Raw genomic sequence first — 18139 nt, 5'->3', positions numbered from 1 at the left:
ATTAAACCTCAATTTATTTTTCTTTCCACATGTAACCTATGTATATCAACACAATGCTCGTTCATTTTTTATCTTCATATCCTATAACTAGGGAGCATCCGAAAGAAAAAGAAGCATGTGCAAATAGAAAATAATAATAATAATATTATAACTATTATTAGTGTGAAGACCTGTTCATACATTTTTCTAATATCTATAAATTATTCAAATTTTAAAAATAGTAATTAAAAGAGTAAAATTGAAAAAAAAAAACAAAAAGTATTTATAGTTATAGATAAAATAAAATTTAGTTATTAAAATAAATAAAAAATTTATAAATAATATTGTAATAAATTATTATTTATAAATAATATTAATCTGGGATGGGCGCAAACGATTCCACGGTCCACACCATCCAACATAGCAAACAAACAACGCGCTTTGAATCCAACACGTTTCTTCCAAAATCAAAATATAAATCTTTAAAATAATAACAGGGATACATACAATAAAATATTATAAATGCCACACACAAGTAACATAAATATTCATAAAAATTCTTTCACCTACTTCATGTCTCACTCTACCAATATTCTCAGCCTGAAACACCATCTCCAATTGAAAATTAATACCCCAGGTTTGAATATGGACCAAAAACGAATAAACTATAACATGTTGCTTCAAATTTGGAGGAAACTAAATATATGGTGATAGTCTACAAAGATTGCTCCGCTCATGGAGACAACACCAAAATCAAAACTTTAAATATAACTTTCTCAGTTCATATATTTGTTGCTGATGCAGCAATTACAGTAATAGTAGAAAGAAATACAGTTCAACAAATGGTAATAACACTTTTTTTTATAGTTTGTATTACTTTATTTTAGATACTTTGGCTTCATATAACATCCTGGGGCTGAGGAAAATCAAATAAAATTGACACATAAGTTGTATTATTCATTGGATTACTGTCAGACTACCTATGCCAATAATACAGTTGACCTGTTCTTTGGTAGCATGCATTTTTTTATTTTGTTAAGAAGTTGGCAGTGTACCTAACAAAAAAGCTATTGAATAATACTTTGATGCGACATCTTCGAAGCAACCATGTCCATGTGCCATTATTTAATTATTTTTCATTTTAAAAGAAAAAAAAAAGTATAAGATTTAAAAGAGACATTCTACCAGAAAATAGAATAGTGACACCAAATGTTGCAGCATACAGAACTTCCATTGCCAGTTTGAAAAAACTGAGTTTCTATATTTCTTGTTTATACATATACATGAGAGAACATCTTATAGAATAGAAAGAACAAAGTATTACAATTAAATGAGACACTCAAAATTGAAGCAGTTAAAATGTGTACAAAAAACAATATCTGTGTCTGTTATGACGCGGTTTGTGTAATTGTCTGAAGCCTAGTTCTATAATCACTTCTTACATGTTTCTTTATTTTTGTGTATATCACCTAATTTTCATCTAAGGGAAAACCCAAAAATCTACCTCCCTGTCTCACCATGTTTGCAAGTATGCGGCTATACAGCAGTATACATCTTTCAAATTGTTGGAGATCTTACACATCACGATTTCATAGTATACAAGTGAGTGAAACAGTCTGATTTTCAGTCTACCTGAAATTTCCGACACAAATCCAAGAAAATGTTAAACATCAGCACACTTCATTGCTGCATAACCAAGTCTGGATTTCTTCATGTCATATAGTATGTGGAAATTCTGCTGCTGATAGTTTCCGATTATTGAAAGAGCAGATCGAGAAGTTCCCAAAATAGCCAAGCAAACAATATCAGAATCAATCTGGATAAAGTAATTCTCCACCGGGAAATTCCACACTGCTCCATCAGCAAATAAAATTCCAAAGTCAGGTAGCTCCATCTTATCAATTCCTGACACATTGTAACATGGCTTCAGAGGAGGAAGGCCTTCAATGAGTGCATAGCCCTTAATCTTCTTCACAAAAGCTTCCCTGATAATCTCATAAGCAGGTTCAGCAAAATATGTTAATGTGGTGCCAGAATCAATTATGGTACCACCAGCACCTTCTGCTGACAAATGCCAAGTTTCCTCAGGTATCTTCAACTCCTCACCATCAACCATAACAGACTTTATCTGGAGATAGTAAAATGTGTCAACTGAATCCTCTTTTGCACCAGCAAAAGAAGTGAAATTCAAATTGGGGTGGCTGAGCAGCTCCTTGTCCTCACCAAAAATCAATTTGCTGCTCACACTTGCATTGCTATTTCTATCCACAAGACAATAGGAAAAGGAGTGGCCATAGAGAGATTGCATCTGAGAAGCAAATGACAATGGTCCTCTCCCCAAGCCTAGCAAACCAGCTGCCCCATGAAAGAGACCCCTATTCCAATGACCGCATCCAAACATCACATTCTCCACATGCTTCAGCTCTGACCCCCCAGAAGGAGTGGTGAGATTAACGGTAAAGGTTTCCACTGCAAAATCCCCAGTTGTGTTTGAACCATCTCCATACCAGTAGAAGTAGGGACAGCTCTGATTCTCACCTTTGCAAGGCCTAGGTGGATCAGGGGATGAAACCAGTTGGCACCGTGGATCATGACAGCTTATATTCCTAAAAGAACTAGAATCTTTGGGGTCATAATATGGCCCACTTTGCTCAAAACATGCAATGCAAGGAACACATTGGATCCAATTAAGGTCACTACCAGTATCAAGTATCAGAGAGAAATGCTTGGGAGGTGTGCCCACAAACACATCCATGAAGTACTCACCAGAGCCAAGACTCACCCCAGATTCCAAAGTTGCCACAAGCTGCCCGGAAACCCCACTTGCCGGCGAAGCCCCCGGAGAAACCACAGGCTCGAAGGACTGCTTTGGTTGGTTCTGTGACTTTTGCAGCCTTGAAATGGCGTTTTGATTCTTCTTCTCTATGACCCTTCTGTGAAGGTTCTGAATTCTGGTCAAATCCCTCACGGTGGAATCAACCACAGATTGTTTAGGCTCAGCATCTTCGCTCCCTGACCTGTGTTTCAAGTGGAGTTTCACCAATTGCTTGTGCGGTCTTGGAGCTGGAAAAGCCTCACCCTTTTGATCAGTTTCTTCACCTGATGTCATGGTAGACCCAGAATGCCCGAGTTCCTCAGAACTCGAGAGGCTGCAATCAGTGTCCCCAGAAGAAGAGACAGTACTAAAGCTTGGATGATCAGGAAACTTTATGGCAGCCATAGAAGATCCATTTTGGTTGTGACGGTGATCGTGATTCCTAGAATAGGCTTCCACGACACAGGAGCATGTCACAAGGAGAACAATAATGAGAGAAACCTTCAAAACCATGGTATTGAATAATAACCTCTTTCTTGTGCCCGATGAATCCTAGATCAAGCACCTAGGCAGAGTTTCTGAGCTGAGCTAGCCCAAGAGGGTGAAAGAAGGAACCGAGTTCACAGGTTTCTCTCAAAGGCAACTAATCACAGGCAAAATCTTAAAACAAAGGAAGATTAAAGAAGATGAGGGGATAGACAATGGAAATTACAAAAAAATGTGAACTTGTGTGTTTTGAGGACAAAACATTGGCTTTGGCAGATGGGAATTGTTTTTGAAGGTGAGAAGAGGAAGAAAGAAGGGTTGAAAAGCAAGGTGGTGCGACTCTGAGCTTTCAATCGTGTGACTTTATCAGTAACAACAATGAGAAAGACTTGGAAGCCTGATGTATGTCAAAGGTTGTGTCCAACCACGCGGTTTCATTCACAACAAAGTGTTATAACATTTATGACCTCTTAAAATGAATTGTAAAGCTTCTAATAGGAGACGGTGTATGATTTTTATTTTCCAAAACAATTTATAGTTTTTCGGAAAATAAAGATAACAGACACTTATGTTGAAGTCAATGTCTGTCTGATGATAATTTCAAAAGATTTGAAGTTTTGAAATCAATTTTACCGCTTATAGCGTGCATAGCAACAAATTTTGAGCCACACGCTACGTGAATTTTCCGAAGCCAGGAACAGTGTCAGCTTCATCAATACCTTAGAAGAAAAGTATGGTATGGTAATTCCATGGTTACTCTTACTTAGCTAGGCTGCCACAACCAAAAGTCAAAGACAGTGAAACAGAAATTGGATGAGTGAAACCAAAACTCTGTGGTCGCTGGTCAGAGTTTTGAGTGGGTCTTCTTGCAAATGAAGGGAACATGGAGAAAGACAAATCCACCTTTGTGACTTAACTAAGGAGAAACAAATGATAAAGAATTTCATGAAGGGAGCCCACTTAGGAGCTGGAAAGTTGAACAGAATAATGTGAGAGAGCTAAAAAAAGTCATAGTCATTCAGCAGAATTAGATCATATCAAGTAACATCAAATTCTTCTAATTAAAATATATATTATAAAAATGACATATAAGAAATAAATAGACTAGAGATTATATTTTAAAAAAATACTAATCATATGAATACTTTTTTGTAGTGATTGTTTTAAAATTAAATTCATAATGATTTCTAATTTGTTTAATATACAAACATTTGTAAACATTAACTTCATTGACCAATGTAGATCAAAGATTTGTTTAAATAGATTTTTCGTAAATAAATAGATGAAAAAAAGTTTCTTCATAAAAGCTGGTTTAAATTGGCTAAAATAAGTATGTACAGTTTTCGAAAATTAATTTATAGAGAATTTCTTGTTTTATTCTTATTTATTTGTAGAGAGAAATTTTTTCAAAAATAGAGAAAAAATAGTTTTATAAATATTTTGGAATATTATATATATATATATATATATATATATATATATATATATATATATATATATATATATAATATATATATATATACAAATCGTGTAATTTTAAATATTAAAATCTTATAGTCAGAACTTGAAAAAAAAGTTTGTTTTATACAATCTCTATTCAACGTATCATTATCTTAACAAATTATAAATAAGTGTTTAGACTACTTTTCAAGAAACGAAAAGAAAGATAATTAACATATTAAAATCATTTAGAAAATCGTGAACAATGCTCAAATATACATAATTTTAGTATAAAATACAGTCTTCTTGAGTATAAAAACCATAAACTTAAATTTGTGATAAGATAAGGGAGACTTTTTTTAAGTTATTTTTATAAATTTGATTATATATAAATTATTATGATTGAATGGAGGTGTAAAAAAATATTATTAAATATAATTTGCAAAATTTAACCTTCCAAATCTTTGCATTTCAGCCGATTATAAAAATCACAACTTTCTGAAAGTGTTATTAGTCCATTCACAGATATAGTAAAAACACAAAAGCAAAAGAATATTTAATATGAGCTTAGCCAAATTTAAGGACTTTTATATTTATTCAGTGAAAAAATTATCATATCAATTTTTTTTTTCTCAACTTATCATACAAGATTACTAGATTCTCTACATCGTACGCATGCGTATTTACATGGCAATTTCAGTAAGAAGACTGCGACTGAGTATAGTTTCCACAATCCAACCAAGAAACTCTTCTGAAAAATAATATTCAACTAAATCATATGATCGAAAGTATATTTTATGCATCATTCTTTTGTATATCACACTTCCGTAATATTAGGTATTTACTTAGTTATTTTATTTATTTTTGTACCGATAACCACAAGAAAAAGAAAAACACGCATAACACATAAATAAATAATAAAAAATTATGTAGATCCATATTTTGTTATGGGTTAGGGTTATCTATTTCATTGTATTGTATTATATGTGTCTTTCCATTCGCGTTCGTGGGATCATGTGAAAAAAGGAACATGCATGTACGTGATTCTGGTAATGTGCAAAATGTGTTGCTTGAATGTTTTGTGAATACCAGAAGTCTCGATCACTAGGCAATTAGTGTAAACGAACATTGCAAACAAGGTTGTTGAAATTTGATGCCAAGATAAGTACGTTCACAAGATGAACATCAAACTAGTGTTATTATTGGAAATCCACGTATAATAAAAATATGTGAAATACAATGTTGTTATCTTTCTTCCACGAGATTCTATGTTTTTTTATGGAATTAACGAAGATGCCCAAACATTAGCAAATAAATTTTCACGTATCGTTCTGATCGATGAGCACTAGCATGAGTGGTGGTGGGTTTAAGTAGTGAGACTTTCCGTGAAGAATTAAATAAAAGAAACCTAACTATGGTTTGTGGTGCCTTTAGTCAAACCCACGTCGTATTCTACGTCTACACCACCCAACCCAATTACCACCATCCACTTTTTATTATCACGTATTTATGATTAAATTAAAATTTATAAATAGAAAAATAACAATATATGTCTTTTATTATTAATCAATAATGTTTCTATTTGGTGTTTGAACCTCAAGTTGATTTTTATATATAGTCCTTATCAATACTTGTATGGTTCCATTTCTTTCAATCGGAGACCATAGTTTCAACTCACTCTCGTATACGGCACATGACCTGAGAACTGACATCGAACATCAACTTCATATTTTCTATTTGAAAGTAACTGTTTCGAGGAAAGTGAAATCCAATAAGGAAAGGTTGAGAGCTCGTACTGTGTACTTGGTCAGGTCAACAAAATCAGCGGGTGATAAGGTGGAAATTGAGATGTAGGTGTGTATGCATCTTCCGTTGATATTTTCAACTAATAACGTAAAGGAAACGAAACATTTCTATAAACTTTGTCATATGTTTTCTTCGAGACTTGTTTTTATAGAACTAATCCCTTGTTTGAAATTCTATAAAAATTAATAAATAATTTGTGAAGAAATATCTTATTCCTCGAGTGGATCGTAGAGAGGTTGAGTTCTTTTGTTAAGAATTTAACTCTTTTAATTTAAATTTAATTGTTTATCCAAGTTTATCTGTTTTATTTACACCGCATGCGTTAAGATGAAAAACATATTGTGAAATTTAATTTATAGTAAAATCTATATTATTTTAATTTATTTAAATAGATTTATATTAAATATAATTTTGAATTTAAAATCAAATCTATTTAATTGAATAATTTTGTATTTTTTTAATTTTATATCAAATCTATTTAATTGAATTGAATAAGATTTAGAATAGGTTATCTTTTGGATTTTGAACCTCGAAATATTTAACTTGAATTATGTGGTTGAAGATTATGTATGGTCAAGTTTGGTTTAGGTTTAAGATTAAATAGAATTAGTTGAAGTTAAAGTTTGAGTCGAACTAATTTAACATTGGTCAAGTATGACCAAAGGTTGAGTCAACTATATTTGAGTTGAAGTTTGAGACAAGTTGGTATGGTGAGGGTCCAGACAAGTTAATTTAGACCAAAAGGATAAAGCACAATCATCATAAGCTTATGTATGATCAAGTCATCATAGATCTAAAGTTGAATTAAGTCGACATGAACACAGATTGAATCGAGTTAGTTTTGGTCTAAATCGAGTCAAATTTTCCAAGTTGAGCCAAACTCAAATAGAACGAAGTCACCACGACCAAGGTTTAATTGAGTCAATTTGGGTCTAAATTGACTAAAGTTAGCCCTAGTCGATATTGAGATGAAGCAATCTAGACATAAGTTCAGTCAAGTGAACCAAACCTATGACAAGGTTAAACCAGGTCACCCTAACACATATCTAATAAACATAATACTCAATTAGATTATATTGATCTCAAAGTATTTAATCTAATTGTCAAAACATATTTAATTTTGATTAAATATAAATTACATTAAAAAAATCTAAATACGGTTAATCTAATTAAAATAGATTTAGTTTACAAACTCACTCCATTTGATTGGATTTAGACTAAATTTTGAAAAAACATAATTCATTAAGACACTTTTTCACTGAATTAAAAAAAAATCCTTAAATTTATTCAATATTTAGGGTTTATTTGCGGTGTTGATAAAGACACGATTTAAGTGACGAACATGGTGATTGAAAGCATGAAGTCGTTGTGGTGGTTTTGATGAAAAAAAATGAAGGTTGTGTGAGTTGTTGGAGGTGCGATGATTGACTATGGTTGCTAGAGTTTTTGATATGTTGGGAGGTTAAAGATGATGATGTGAGAACATTACATCGGTCAAATTTCTATATGGTGGATAAATACCATGTGACAATTTTCTATTGGACAAATTCCAATTTACATAATGGTGGATGATCACATAAGAAAAAATTAACCAGCTCATTCAAACACTATCAATATACACAATCTCCAGTTAGCAATTTATACAATGTATAAAAAATGACCAAATTAAACATAAACTACAATAAATTAAGATTAAATTGAACAAGAAAAAAGTTTCACATTAAACAAAATCAACTAAAATAAAAAAAAGAAATATTTAAGCCTTATATTTTTGTAAACACGTTTAACCTTTTAAACCTATAAAATATTTTTAAGATTAATTTTATTCAAAACTTAACCATAAACTTAAATGTGTTTATTATTATTTTTCTTTAATCTTTAATTATTTATTAATGAACACATAAATCAACATTAATTCGTACGGAGAGAGATGAGTTTAAAACTACTTTGTATTTCTAAAAGAAAAATAGAGTGAACAAATGACGGTTAATAATGAGAGGTAACAAGTAAAAAAAAAATTGTGGTTTAGGAGTGTTTTTTATTTTTTGTACCAACTGTTTTGCAAATATGGGTGAGATGAAAAATGCTTGAAGCCCTAGCCGTACTGGCTCCTGGTGTGCGAGTGCTACGGCGCTCGTGTCTGGTATTAGCTTGTGTTTGAATGAAGAAAGGGAGGGAATTATTGGTTGGCAGTTACAGAAGGCTTCACCAAAACACCATTCACTTTTCCCCAACACACTTTTACCAAACCATGTCGCATTCTGATCCTCCAAACCGATACTCCTACTTCCCCTCTCTACACTGGAACCCTCAGCTTCACCAATACTTCCTCAATGCCTACGGCGCCGACCACTTCTCTCGCATCTCCGCCGCGCTAACGTACGTACCTCTTTTCATTTTCCGATACTTTTCGTTTCAACCAATCATATCTCGTAACATGCAGTTCCAGACTAATTCCTCTGGAGATGAACATGTTATTACTGTATCTGATTCAACTAACTACTCAACATATTTTAGTTGTTGTAACTGTTTGATTTTCATTGAGTTTTCCAATTCGCAGCCGACCTTCTCGCTACTCGTGCATTCGAGTTAACACGCTCAGGTCCGCCGCCGACGCCGTCATTGAGAAGCTGCGCCCGCTCGTCTCGAACGTGTCGGTGGCGGTGCAATCGGAATTCGAAGATGTCGAGTCAAATCCCTTGAAGGAGTGTTTGGAAGATGCATCTTCTCCTTTTTCCAAATGCAAAATTCCCGGCCTTGAATATGTGGTGTTTGTTTGGGGTTCGGGACCGCACCGTGTCGATTATGGTGAGGCACCTCCTAAGGAGGTCATTGTTAGTAGGAAGTGTGCTGAGGCAGTTCTTCGAGGTGCTCAGGTTAGTACTTTGTTTTCCAGTTGCCGAATTACGTGCTTTGAAGTGTTTGATTGGTTGTTACTAATGTTAGTATTGGCTTTAGGTATATGTTCCTGGTGTGATGGCTTGTAGTGCGCATGTTGAGAAAGGAGATACAGTTGCGGTTTCGGTTGCTGTCGAGCAGCAGGGTGCTGATGGGGGTTGGGGAATTCCTATGACACGTGGCACTATTCTCCAAGGATCCGAGACAGGTAGCGAGTGTGTATTCTTGTTTGGGTGATATGTTGGTAGACCTGACTTTTTTTTTTTAACTTGGCACTAAAATCCTAAATTGCATGACCTGAAAAACCATAGATGGGAAAATTGGATTTATTCATCAGGGAGATAAAGTTGTATTTTCAAACAGACATGTTAGATAATTTTTTTTTTTCATAATCAAATTTTAAACAGTAAGACATTAGTGGTTTATTCTTTGTGGAAACTATGTGAAGGATGTTTTGTGAAGAAAAATGGTTGTTTCTGTTGAAGTAAAGTTTTGGGACATGGCTGATAGTAATTTGTATTTTCCTTGTTCCACAGATGCATATTATTTTGAACGGAATGGGCTTTATATTGGGCAAGGAACAGCTATGTTGTCAAGGTCTGGGATGTTCCGCGTTTCTGAAGGAGTTGGTGTGGATATGAAGGATAGAGTATACGATCTTCATTCTTTTCATAGTAAATTTCGTCTAATACTCTTATTCGTATGCTATATTCTTATCTTTTTTTGCATTATTGATTATTTTGTTCTTTCTTTTATCCCTTCACGGTTTGTAATTTGTTTTTTTTGGTATTTAAGCATTTTTTTAATGCTACTGCAATTTCATTTACAATTGATGCTATTGTAGTTATATGTTTTTTTCTTTTTCCTTTACAGTGTATGCATCATTATTTATTTTAACACATATACCGAATTTGTTGCTCCCCAGTTCAGATGCTTTTGTTTTGCTTAATTGATTAAGAGATTGAAGCTTGCTTGATCTACTGTTTTGTATTTTTTGACTGCAGTTGAATTGACTTGAACCTTGAAGCTTATGAAATCTTTCTGTTATTGTTATAATATGGTGGGGGCATGACAATGCTAACTTAACTTTTTCACCCAATAAATTTGAGCTAAGAAGACTTACTAAATTTGATTTAGTAGATTTACATGATTAGTTTAAGATTTACCATAATATCATTTAGTTGGTGCTAATAAATATTGTTGCTCTAGTATGGAATTGATGAAATATTTGAGAAACAAAGATTACATTTGAATGACTGTTGAAACCTGTTTCTCACTTCACTGCTTTTGGAATCCTGTTCTAAAATTGTCTTTATTATTTGCTGTTGGTAATGTTAGTGAAGAACATTAAATGTTGTTATGATGATTGGTTCTTTAGGAGTTTTAGCATGTGTTTATGGTTGGATCATCTTTCCATTGCTCAAGGAAAATATAAGAATCGGCATCTGTTATGCATATATGAGGTTATTAACTTCAAGAAATTAGATTTTATATGGTTTCTTGTTTCGGAAGTGGAGGGAGGGGAGAGCCTGGACTCTGGAGACTTTCCTAGCTTGTATGGAGCCTACAGATTTGTATTATAGGTGTTAGATATAATCTGGTGTGCCATCAACATATATTTTTGGAGGATTCTCCTGGTTGACATTTTTCTCTGCTCTGTATATTGCAAGTTTTGTTAATTATTCGAGGCTTTGAATGCGTGTGGCTGATGTATTAATGTTTCTTTTTTCGGTTTTCCAGATTTGCTCGAGGGAGAAATATTTCTCCAAAATCTGCCTAGCATTATTGCTGCTCATGCTTTAGGTACATAAATTTTAGTATCATTTTTTATTTTTTTATTTTACTTTGGGGTAATTTACATTCAATGATATTGTTGTCCATTTTTTTTTCTTTGGTAGTAAATACTTTACCATATTCATTATCTAAAACTCCAGATTTAAACACAAGTGGGAGAAGTTGGATTTGAACCCTCATAGGATAATGTTTCTCTAGCAACCACGTGGGCCTCAGCAAATGCCCTTTTAATGGGGGAAAGGAAGAGGGTTCTTTGTCAAATCTGCAAGAGGATTAGAAAGATCTTTGTATATACCATTATCAAGAGAAAAGTCTTACTTTTTATATAATTTTTATCGTATTATGTTTATAGTCCATTATCAAGAGAAAAATCTTATCTTTCATATAATTTTTATCTCATTATGTTTATAGTTAATAAGGAGTCCATCTGAAAAATCTTTGTTTACTATATAGTCCTATGTCCAATATATTCCTTTCCTTTCAATGTTTTCTTTGCTCAATCATTTATATTTGTAATGTTAACCTTTTACTATAGTTTAATGTCTGCTTTTATTTTTGTTGCCTTTATAATTTGTATCAAGTTCATTTTTTAATCTTGAAAAAGTATTTCATCTTTTTTATTATGGACGTGTATCAATAATCATTGGGGGTTAGGTCTTGCTATGGTCTCATACATGTTTTATGATAGTAATTGTTTTACTTTGCACTATAGATCTTTCCCCCTCTGCATTGCTTTTTTATGTTTTGTTCACATTTTAAGAACGATTTCCAATCTTCTCATCTTGCTATTTTGTCCTATATATCTTTATATAGATTTTTTTATATTTATTTTTATATACTCAGATCCACAAAGGGGTGAACGGATACTAGATATGTGTGCTGCACCTGGAGGGAAAACAACTGCAATTGCAATACTTATGAAGGATGAAGGAGAGATCATTGCAACCGATAGATCTCATAATAAGGTGAGGATTCTGAACTCTAGTAAAAAAGCTTACCTTTACTACTTGCTTATTTGAACTCAAGTATACTGCAGCAAGTGGATGTCGCGTTCTTTTACTAACATATTGCTCAAACTTTCATTAGTTGCCAGTTCTTTTACTAACATATTGCTCAAACTTTCATTAGTTGCCAGCCTTCTGTACCCTGTTTTTGATACGCAGAATATTTGTTTCATTTGTTATGATTGTGTTAAATTAATGCTATGCTATTATTCTTGTAGAATTTTAATTAATTAATGGCACGTTAACTATCAGTTTTGATGATTGTCTAGGTGCTGGATATTCAGAAATTGGCTGCTGAAATGGGCTTGAGTTGTATAAAGACATTTAAATTAGATGCTCTTAAATCTGTTTATCGAAGAGATGATATTGATACTTTGACTGATCCATGCTGTAATAGTGCCAAAAATGATGTGACAAATCAAGTGTTTGATTCCCCAAATTTGGAAGTTGAAATAGTGTCACCCATTGTTACAGAAGGTTTAAACTCTCAGACTCTGGAGGAAGTTATATATTTGTCTTTAATTGATACTTTCTGACTGGTTCATTGACACATGATAGAAAATTCTTATTGGGTTCTATATTGGTATTCAGTTCAGTTCAATGCTAAACCTGTTATATTAAAATGTATTGGAATTATACATTGAAATTGAATCACACTAATGGCTAGAATCACATTGAATCACTCTTATTGTCTAACATTTTTTTTTCATTGATGGTATTGTCTGCTGATTGGGAATTGGGTATTATGGCATGCCTAAGTCCCATATCAATTAGCATGAGATGTTTGGCAGGGTATTTAATTGTTATTTTCCCCTCCCACCAATACTTAGCTTTTAAAGGTTGGTTTCCCATGTACTTGTCAGTAGGTATCAGAACTAGGTGTTACTCTCTCAAAAATGGCCACTTGCAAAAGGTTTCTAACTAACAAGGAAGTTGAGTGAATTGTCAACTAGTGATTTGTCATAGACTGAAAGCCATCAAGATGTTGACTCTTAGTCATAGTATATTATAGGGACTTCGGTATTATTGGGTGTCTAAGTCTTTTATTAAGTAGTACGAGTTGTTTGATGAAAAATTTAAGTACTCGATTCTCTTCCCTCAATAGTTATATTTTTAGGGTGAGTTCCTTAATTGCTTCAGTGCTTATTACTTGCTAAATGTGAACATCATAGAAACTTATTCTTGTATTTTAAAGATGAAAGAGAAAAGCATCAGCTGCAAAGACAGAGCTGTGAATCATTGTTTGTCTCGGTTGCCTGTTTTTTGTTCTACCCATATTTGTTTTCTTGAACATCTATTGTTGACACATAGCCTCATCATCATCAAAGGTTTCAAAAGATGGTCCAGATAGTGAATAATGATGTTTATTTGGACATAATTTAGTAGACTTCAACATTTTGTGATTATATTTATTGCATTTCTGTTGGTTCTTTTTCTTCTGTGCTATGGTTTGTTGCTTCTCTCCTGTTTTATATTTGTTACAGACACGAGAAGTATTTTTTTGTCAAAAATTTACAAATGCATTTTTGAAAAATTTGTAGGTAAAGATGAAAATACAAATGGAAGAGTTTATGTGAGCAGAGCTGATGCCCGGAAGAACATGAGAAGAGCGCGAAATGGCCCTGGAAGAAATCAGTCTGTCGGTGGTAGGGTTGATCGATCAAAAGGTTTTCCTCCTGACAGTTTTGATAGAGTTCTTCTTGATGCTCCCTGTTCAGCCCTTGGTTTAAGGCCTCGATTATTTGCTGGAGAGGTAGAAGTGGATCCGTTGATTGAAATATATCCTGCATTTACTTGAATTCTCTCATACCAGGCTTAGACCAATCAATATTTATTGGTGCAAATATAAATAGGATATATAGAGTACTGCATTATCTTGAAATATATGTGTTAGAAGTGGACTTTAAGCCCAACTCAACTCCACAAAACCGGCTTGTAAGGTGAGGTTTACACCTCACTTATATGTTATAAATTGGCCTTATCTCCAGTCGATGTGGGCCTTCCAATAATATGTTCAGCCCTTGGTTTATGTCCCTTTTTTTTAATCTATACCACTGTTAATGTTCAACTTCTGCATCTTGTTCGTATTTGTTTCTTTACCTTTGCGTGAAATACGGGAATCTGTAGAAGGACTTTTTATTTCAATGCAATTGGCAAATAAAATTTTTCTGTTGTAAATTCACCGTTCTTTGCCCATAATGTGTAGGATATTGGTACTACTGGCTTGTCTTGAAGTGGAATTGTGTCCTTATTTATTTCTTGGTTTATCCATTGTTAATTTTCTGCTTCTGCATGTGTTCAATTATGTTTTCCTTAACCTTTGCCTGAAATATGGAAATGTATATGTAGAAGTAATTGATTATTTCAATAAAAAAGAATCAAATTATTCTACGGTAAATTCACCCTTCTTGCCCAGAAAGTGTATTCTGTGAACTTGATCAATCACATGACTTACAGATTGGCCAGTGTGATGCATAGTCATCATCTCTGCGTGGGTGGATAAGTTAGTTTCTTTAGTTTTATTTATCAAAAAATGAAAAGAAATTTAAAAACAAAATAATTGGTTTTTAAAGACAACAGTAGTAAGCATGAAATGCATTTTGTGTTTGGCAGGAAACAATTGAATCTTTAAGAAACCATGCAAAGTACCAGAGAAGGATGTTTGACCAAGCTGTTCAATTAGTTCGACCAGGAGGAGTAATTGTCTACTCCACGTAAGGATGTACTTGGTTGATCATATCTCTATGCATGCTTGAATGTTTTCTGTTATGATATATGATCATGTTTCTTCCTTATCGCCTATGACATTTTTATTAGGTTTCATCCTTGTCCTTTGTTTTGGTTTCTAAATTATAATTTATCTTTATAGGAAAAGTAATCATGCTATGTCAACTTCTCATGCCATATTCATGTTATGAGAGTTTGCAATTGCATTTGTTCTTGTCTGAATTTCTTATTGTCTGAATTTCTTATCAGTAGGTGCCAAAAGATTGCCTACATGTAAATGTCATGTCATTGTTATTTGCACAATCTTTCTGAGCATATTCATTGAAGGCATGCTTGTTAAATGGAAACGGGAGGGATGATTTAATTAGGAAGGATGGAACACCATGACAAATTTGGATTATATATGAGGATCTCATTGTTAGATGCTTTCCCTCCTAATTGGAAAGAAAAAGGGGACAAAGTTACTTTATATCCAAAGATAAAAATATCCTTATTATGTTGCATAGTATAATGTCATTTTATAAACATTTTTATTTCTTTCCTTCCACATTCTTTATTATTAAACAACCTAAAAAAGTTCGGATTCTCACATTTAGTAGGATGAACTACTTGAATGTGGTATTTAAGTCTTGTGTTGAGCTTTCCTCTTGTACTTAATTCTTAACAATTGATGCTTTCATTGAGAGTTGGCCTACAGAAAGGTTATCTGTAGATTGGATCAAGGTGCAAACCAAAACTGTTAGGTGACAACGTTAAGGGTTTCACATTGAGTAGGATAAGCTACTTGATGTGGTACTTAAACCTTCTGACTCTCCCATCTAATGGACTAGTATTGATAGGTGAGTGAAGTTGTCTCAGAGAAAAAGGTTACTATTGGGTCAGTATTGATAGAGTGAAACTGCTGTGGAGACCGGTCCGTAAAGGAGGTGACAATGTTAGGGGTCTCTCATTTAGTAAGATAAACTACTTGGTGTGGAGTTTGAGTCTTGAGGTTTTCCTACGTAATGGACTAGTCTTTTGGGTTTACCTCTCTTGCGCTTAATTCCCAACAAAATAATCTCATTTCCGTTTTTATACATTCTTGAACCTAGCATGCCGTTAGTAATTTTGATTTTCTCTGTATATCTAACTGCTAAATTCTAATTGCATTATTTTGTCAATGGTCTGAAATATATTTTTTACGTCTCCGAGCCGCATCTTTGGAATCGGCTTCCACGATGAACTCTTCTGAAATTTATATTAACTCTTTATTTGTGAGACGTTACTGTGAATCTGATTTATTGGTCATTGTCTTAATATAGTTGTACGATTAATCCCGGCGAGAATGAAGCATTAGTTCGATATGCTTTGGATAAATACAAATATCTGTCATTGGCACCGCAGGTTTGATGCTGATTCTTTGCAATATCAACTTCCTTTTTTTTTTCCTCAATCGAGTAGGCTATATAATTCTGTGGCTGAATTGCTATATTTAAAAATTTGATTATATATTTAATTAACTGAAGGATGCCTAAACGGGTTTATATTTTTAACTAATACGGTAAAGTGTTGATCATAAACAATGAAACAAATTTCGATGTTTAGTTTATCTGTAATGAATTATTAGGACACTCGGACGAGTTATTCGTATTTGGTATTTGATTTATTCCAGCATCCAAGAATTGGGGGACCGGGTCTAGTTGGTAGCTGTGAATTTCCGGATGGATATGTAGAGTAAGCCCTTCATCCCTTTGTCCTAGAATTTGCATCTCTTATCTCTCTCCCTTACACTAGCACTGTTGTACACACTCGTTATTTTGTAATGCTGTTCAGTAGTATTGGAGGATATATACCTTCCATTTTTTTATCCTAAATAAAAGAAAAAAAATTCAGTGCCAGTTTTTGGTTTCACATCATGACGTCTATACAGGGAGTGGTTACGACCTGGGGAGGAAGAGCTTGTTCAGAGGTTTGATCCATCATCTCCCCTTGATACAATTGGATTTTTCATTGCCAAGTTTGTCGTCGGATCTAAAAATACATGACAGCTATTCATGAAATGTTGGAGTGGATCTATGTTTACTTTATAATTGCCAATGAAGGAAGCCATCAGATTTTTTATGATTGGCCTCTGACATCCTTTTGGGAGCTTCACAGATGTCCATTTGAAAAATGAATTAAGAATGAACATGACCGCTTTGTCTCAATGTTGCATTCTTGATGAAAGGCAAATTTTGTTTAATTTACGGTTTACTTTAACTTGCCGCTTAACTTATGAAAGGGAAGTTGTTCAAAGATCCATCGGGTTAGAAGTGAGTCTGCTTCCGAAGTGTTGGTTCTGTTGATGTTAATTATTGTAGCTCCTATTCTGCATCTATATTGTGTATGCTTGTATCTTCAACTTATTGAAGCTCATTGAAGGTAACTTCTTGCTGTTTAATAGGTAATTATGAATGATGCGAGTACACGAAGTCTTAGTCCTAGTACAAAATATATCTAAAAGTGTATTCTAAAAGTGTATTAGGTTCAGTGCATGATTGTGATCTTGCTACATTTACTAGAAATGTTGTGGAAAATGGTGATCCGAAACCCTATATGATTGATTAGTTTAAGCTAACACATGAAATACCTTAAGATGTGAATTCCTTTTATCTGCTATGCACAAGCCAAATGTATCAGATATAAATAGTTTATTAATACATTAATACTAACAAGTATTTTAGAAATTAGTCTATCCATAATTCATCTGATAAAATTCATTTAATTTATCCATTAACAATTTTTTCGTGGATGATTACTTCATCCACAGTAACAATGCTACTTTTGGTCTAATTACTTTTTGAATGTTATTTGTGTAAATTAAATAAGATTATTTTTAATATTTCGAAGATTGAAAACCAAAATAAGAATAAATTCAGAGACAAACATTTACTTGTATATCTTGATAGGACACTAAATTAATTTGGATTTAGAAAATTAAAGTTATTTGACAATGTAAAACGTTATTTTGTTTCCGAAATCTATTCTTTACTTTAATATAAATCTTCTGAGGTATAATTTTTATCAAGATAGAAAAAATTACAACAAACAGTTATGTACAACAAATTAATAGATTATTTTGAATTTTGACTGAAATGAATTTAATATGTAAATCAGTGCATCTCTATATTATCTACTCACAATTTAAAGCAATATTTAGCATAGATTAAAG

The 18139-nt window shown here is 33.1% G+C and overlaps 2 protein-coding genes across 3 annotated transcripts; one reads left to right on the top strand and one right to left on the bottom strand.

Annotated features, from left to right (window-relative positions):
* Positions 1-1191: 1191 nt before the first annotated feature.
* LOC148204659 (aspartic proteinase nepenthesin-2-like) lies at positions 1192-3746 on the bottom strand. Its single transcript, XM_088095342.1, has one exon. The coding sequence runs from the start codon at positions 3305-3307 to the stop codon at positions 1643-1645; it is 1665 nt and encodes a 554-aa protein (XP_087951468.1). The 5' UTR covers positions 3308-3746; the 3' UTR covers positions 1192-1642.
* Positions 3747-8592: 4846 nt separating this feature from the next.
* LOC124840620 (NOL1/NOP2/sun family protein) lies at positions 8593-17353 on the top strand. Of its 2 annotated transcripts, none has more exons than XM_088095338.1 (12): positions 8593-8905; positions 9087-9402; positions 9485-9632; positions 9961-10098; positions 11165-11227; positions 12062-12183; positions 12492-12699; positions 13764-13975; positions 14836-14936; positions 16251-16332; positions 16601-16662; positions 16859-17353. In XM_088095338.1, the coding sequence occupies exons 1-12, from the start codon at positions 8688-8690 to the stop codon at positions 16971-16973; spliced, it is 1785 nt and encodes a 594-aa protein (XP_087951464.1). In that variant the 5' UTR covers positions 8593-8687; the 3' UTR covers positions 16974-17353. The 2 variants fall into 2 exon arrangements, with proteins under 2 accessions (XP_087951464.1, XP_087951461.1); XM_088095335.1 differs by having other exon boundaries at positions 9485-9635.
* The last annotated feature ends 786 nt before the right edge of the window (positions 17354-18139 follow it).

Source organism: Vigna umbellata, chromosome 1, assembly GCF_029865625.1.
Source record: "Vigna umbellata cultivar VRB3 chromosome 1, Vumbellata_1.0, whole genome shotgun sequence".
Taxonomy (NCBI): domain Eukaryota; kingdom Viridiplantae; phylum Streptophyta; class Magnoliopsida; order Fabales; family Fabaceae; genus Vigna; species Vigna umbellata.
This window is presented reverse-complemented; position numbering and strand designations above follow the sequence as displayed.

Bases quoted from the DNA above. Each gene is read 5' to 3' on its own strand.
- LOC124840620 (XM_088095335.1), top strand. From the start codon at position 8,688: ATGAAGAAAGGGAGGGAATTATTGGTTGGCAGTTACAGAAGGCTTCAC. The intron at 11,228-12,061 runs GTACATAAATTT...TTATATACTCAG, and splicing joins TATTGCTGCTCATGCTTTAG to ATCCACAAAGGGGTGAACGG. The intron at 12,184-12,491 runs GTGAGGATTCTG...ATGATTGTCTAG, and splicing joins CCGATAGATCTCATAATAAG to GTGCTGGATATTCAGAAATT.
- LOC148204659 (XM_088095342.1), bottom strand. From the start codon at position 3,307: ATGGTTTTGAAGGTTTCTCTCATTATTGTTCTCCTTGTGACATGCTCC.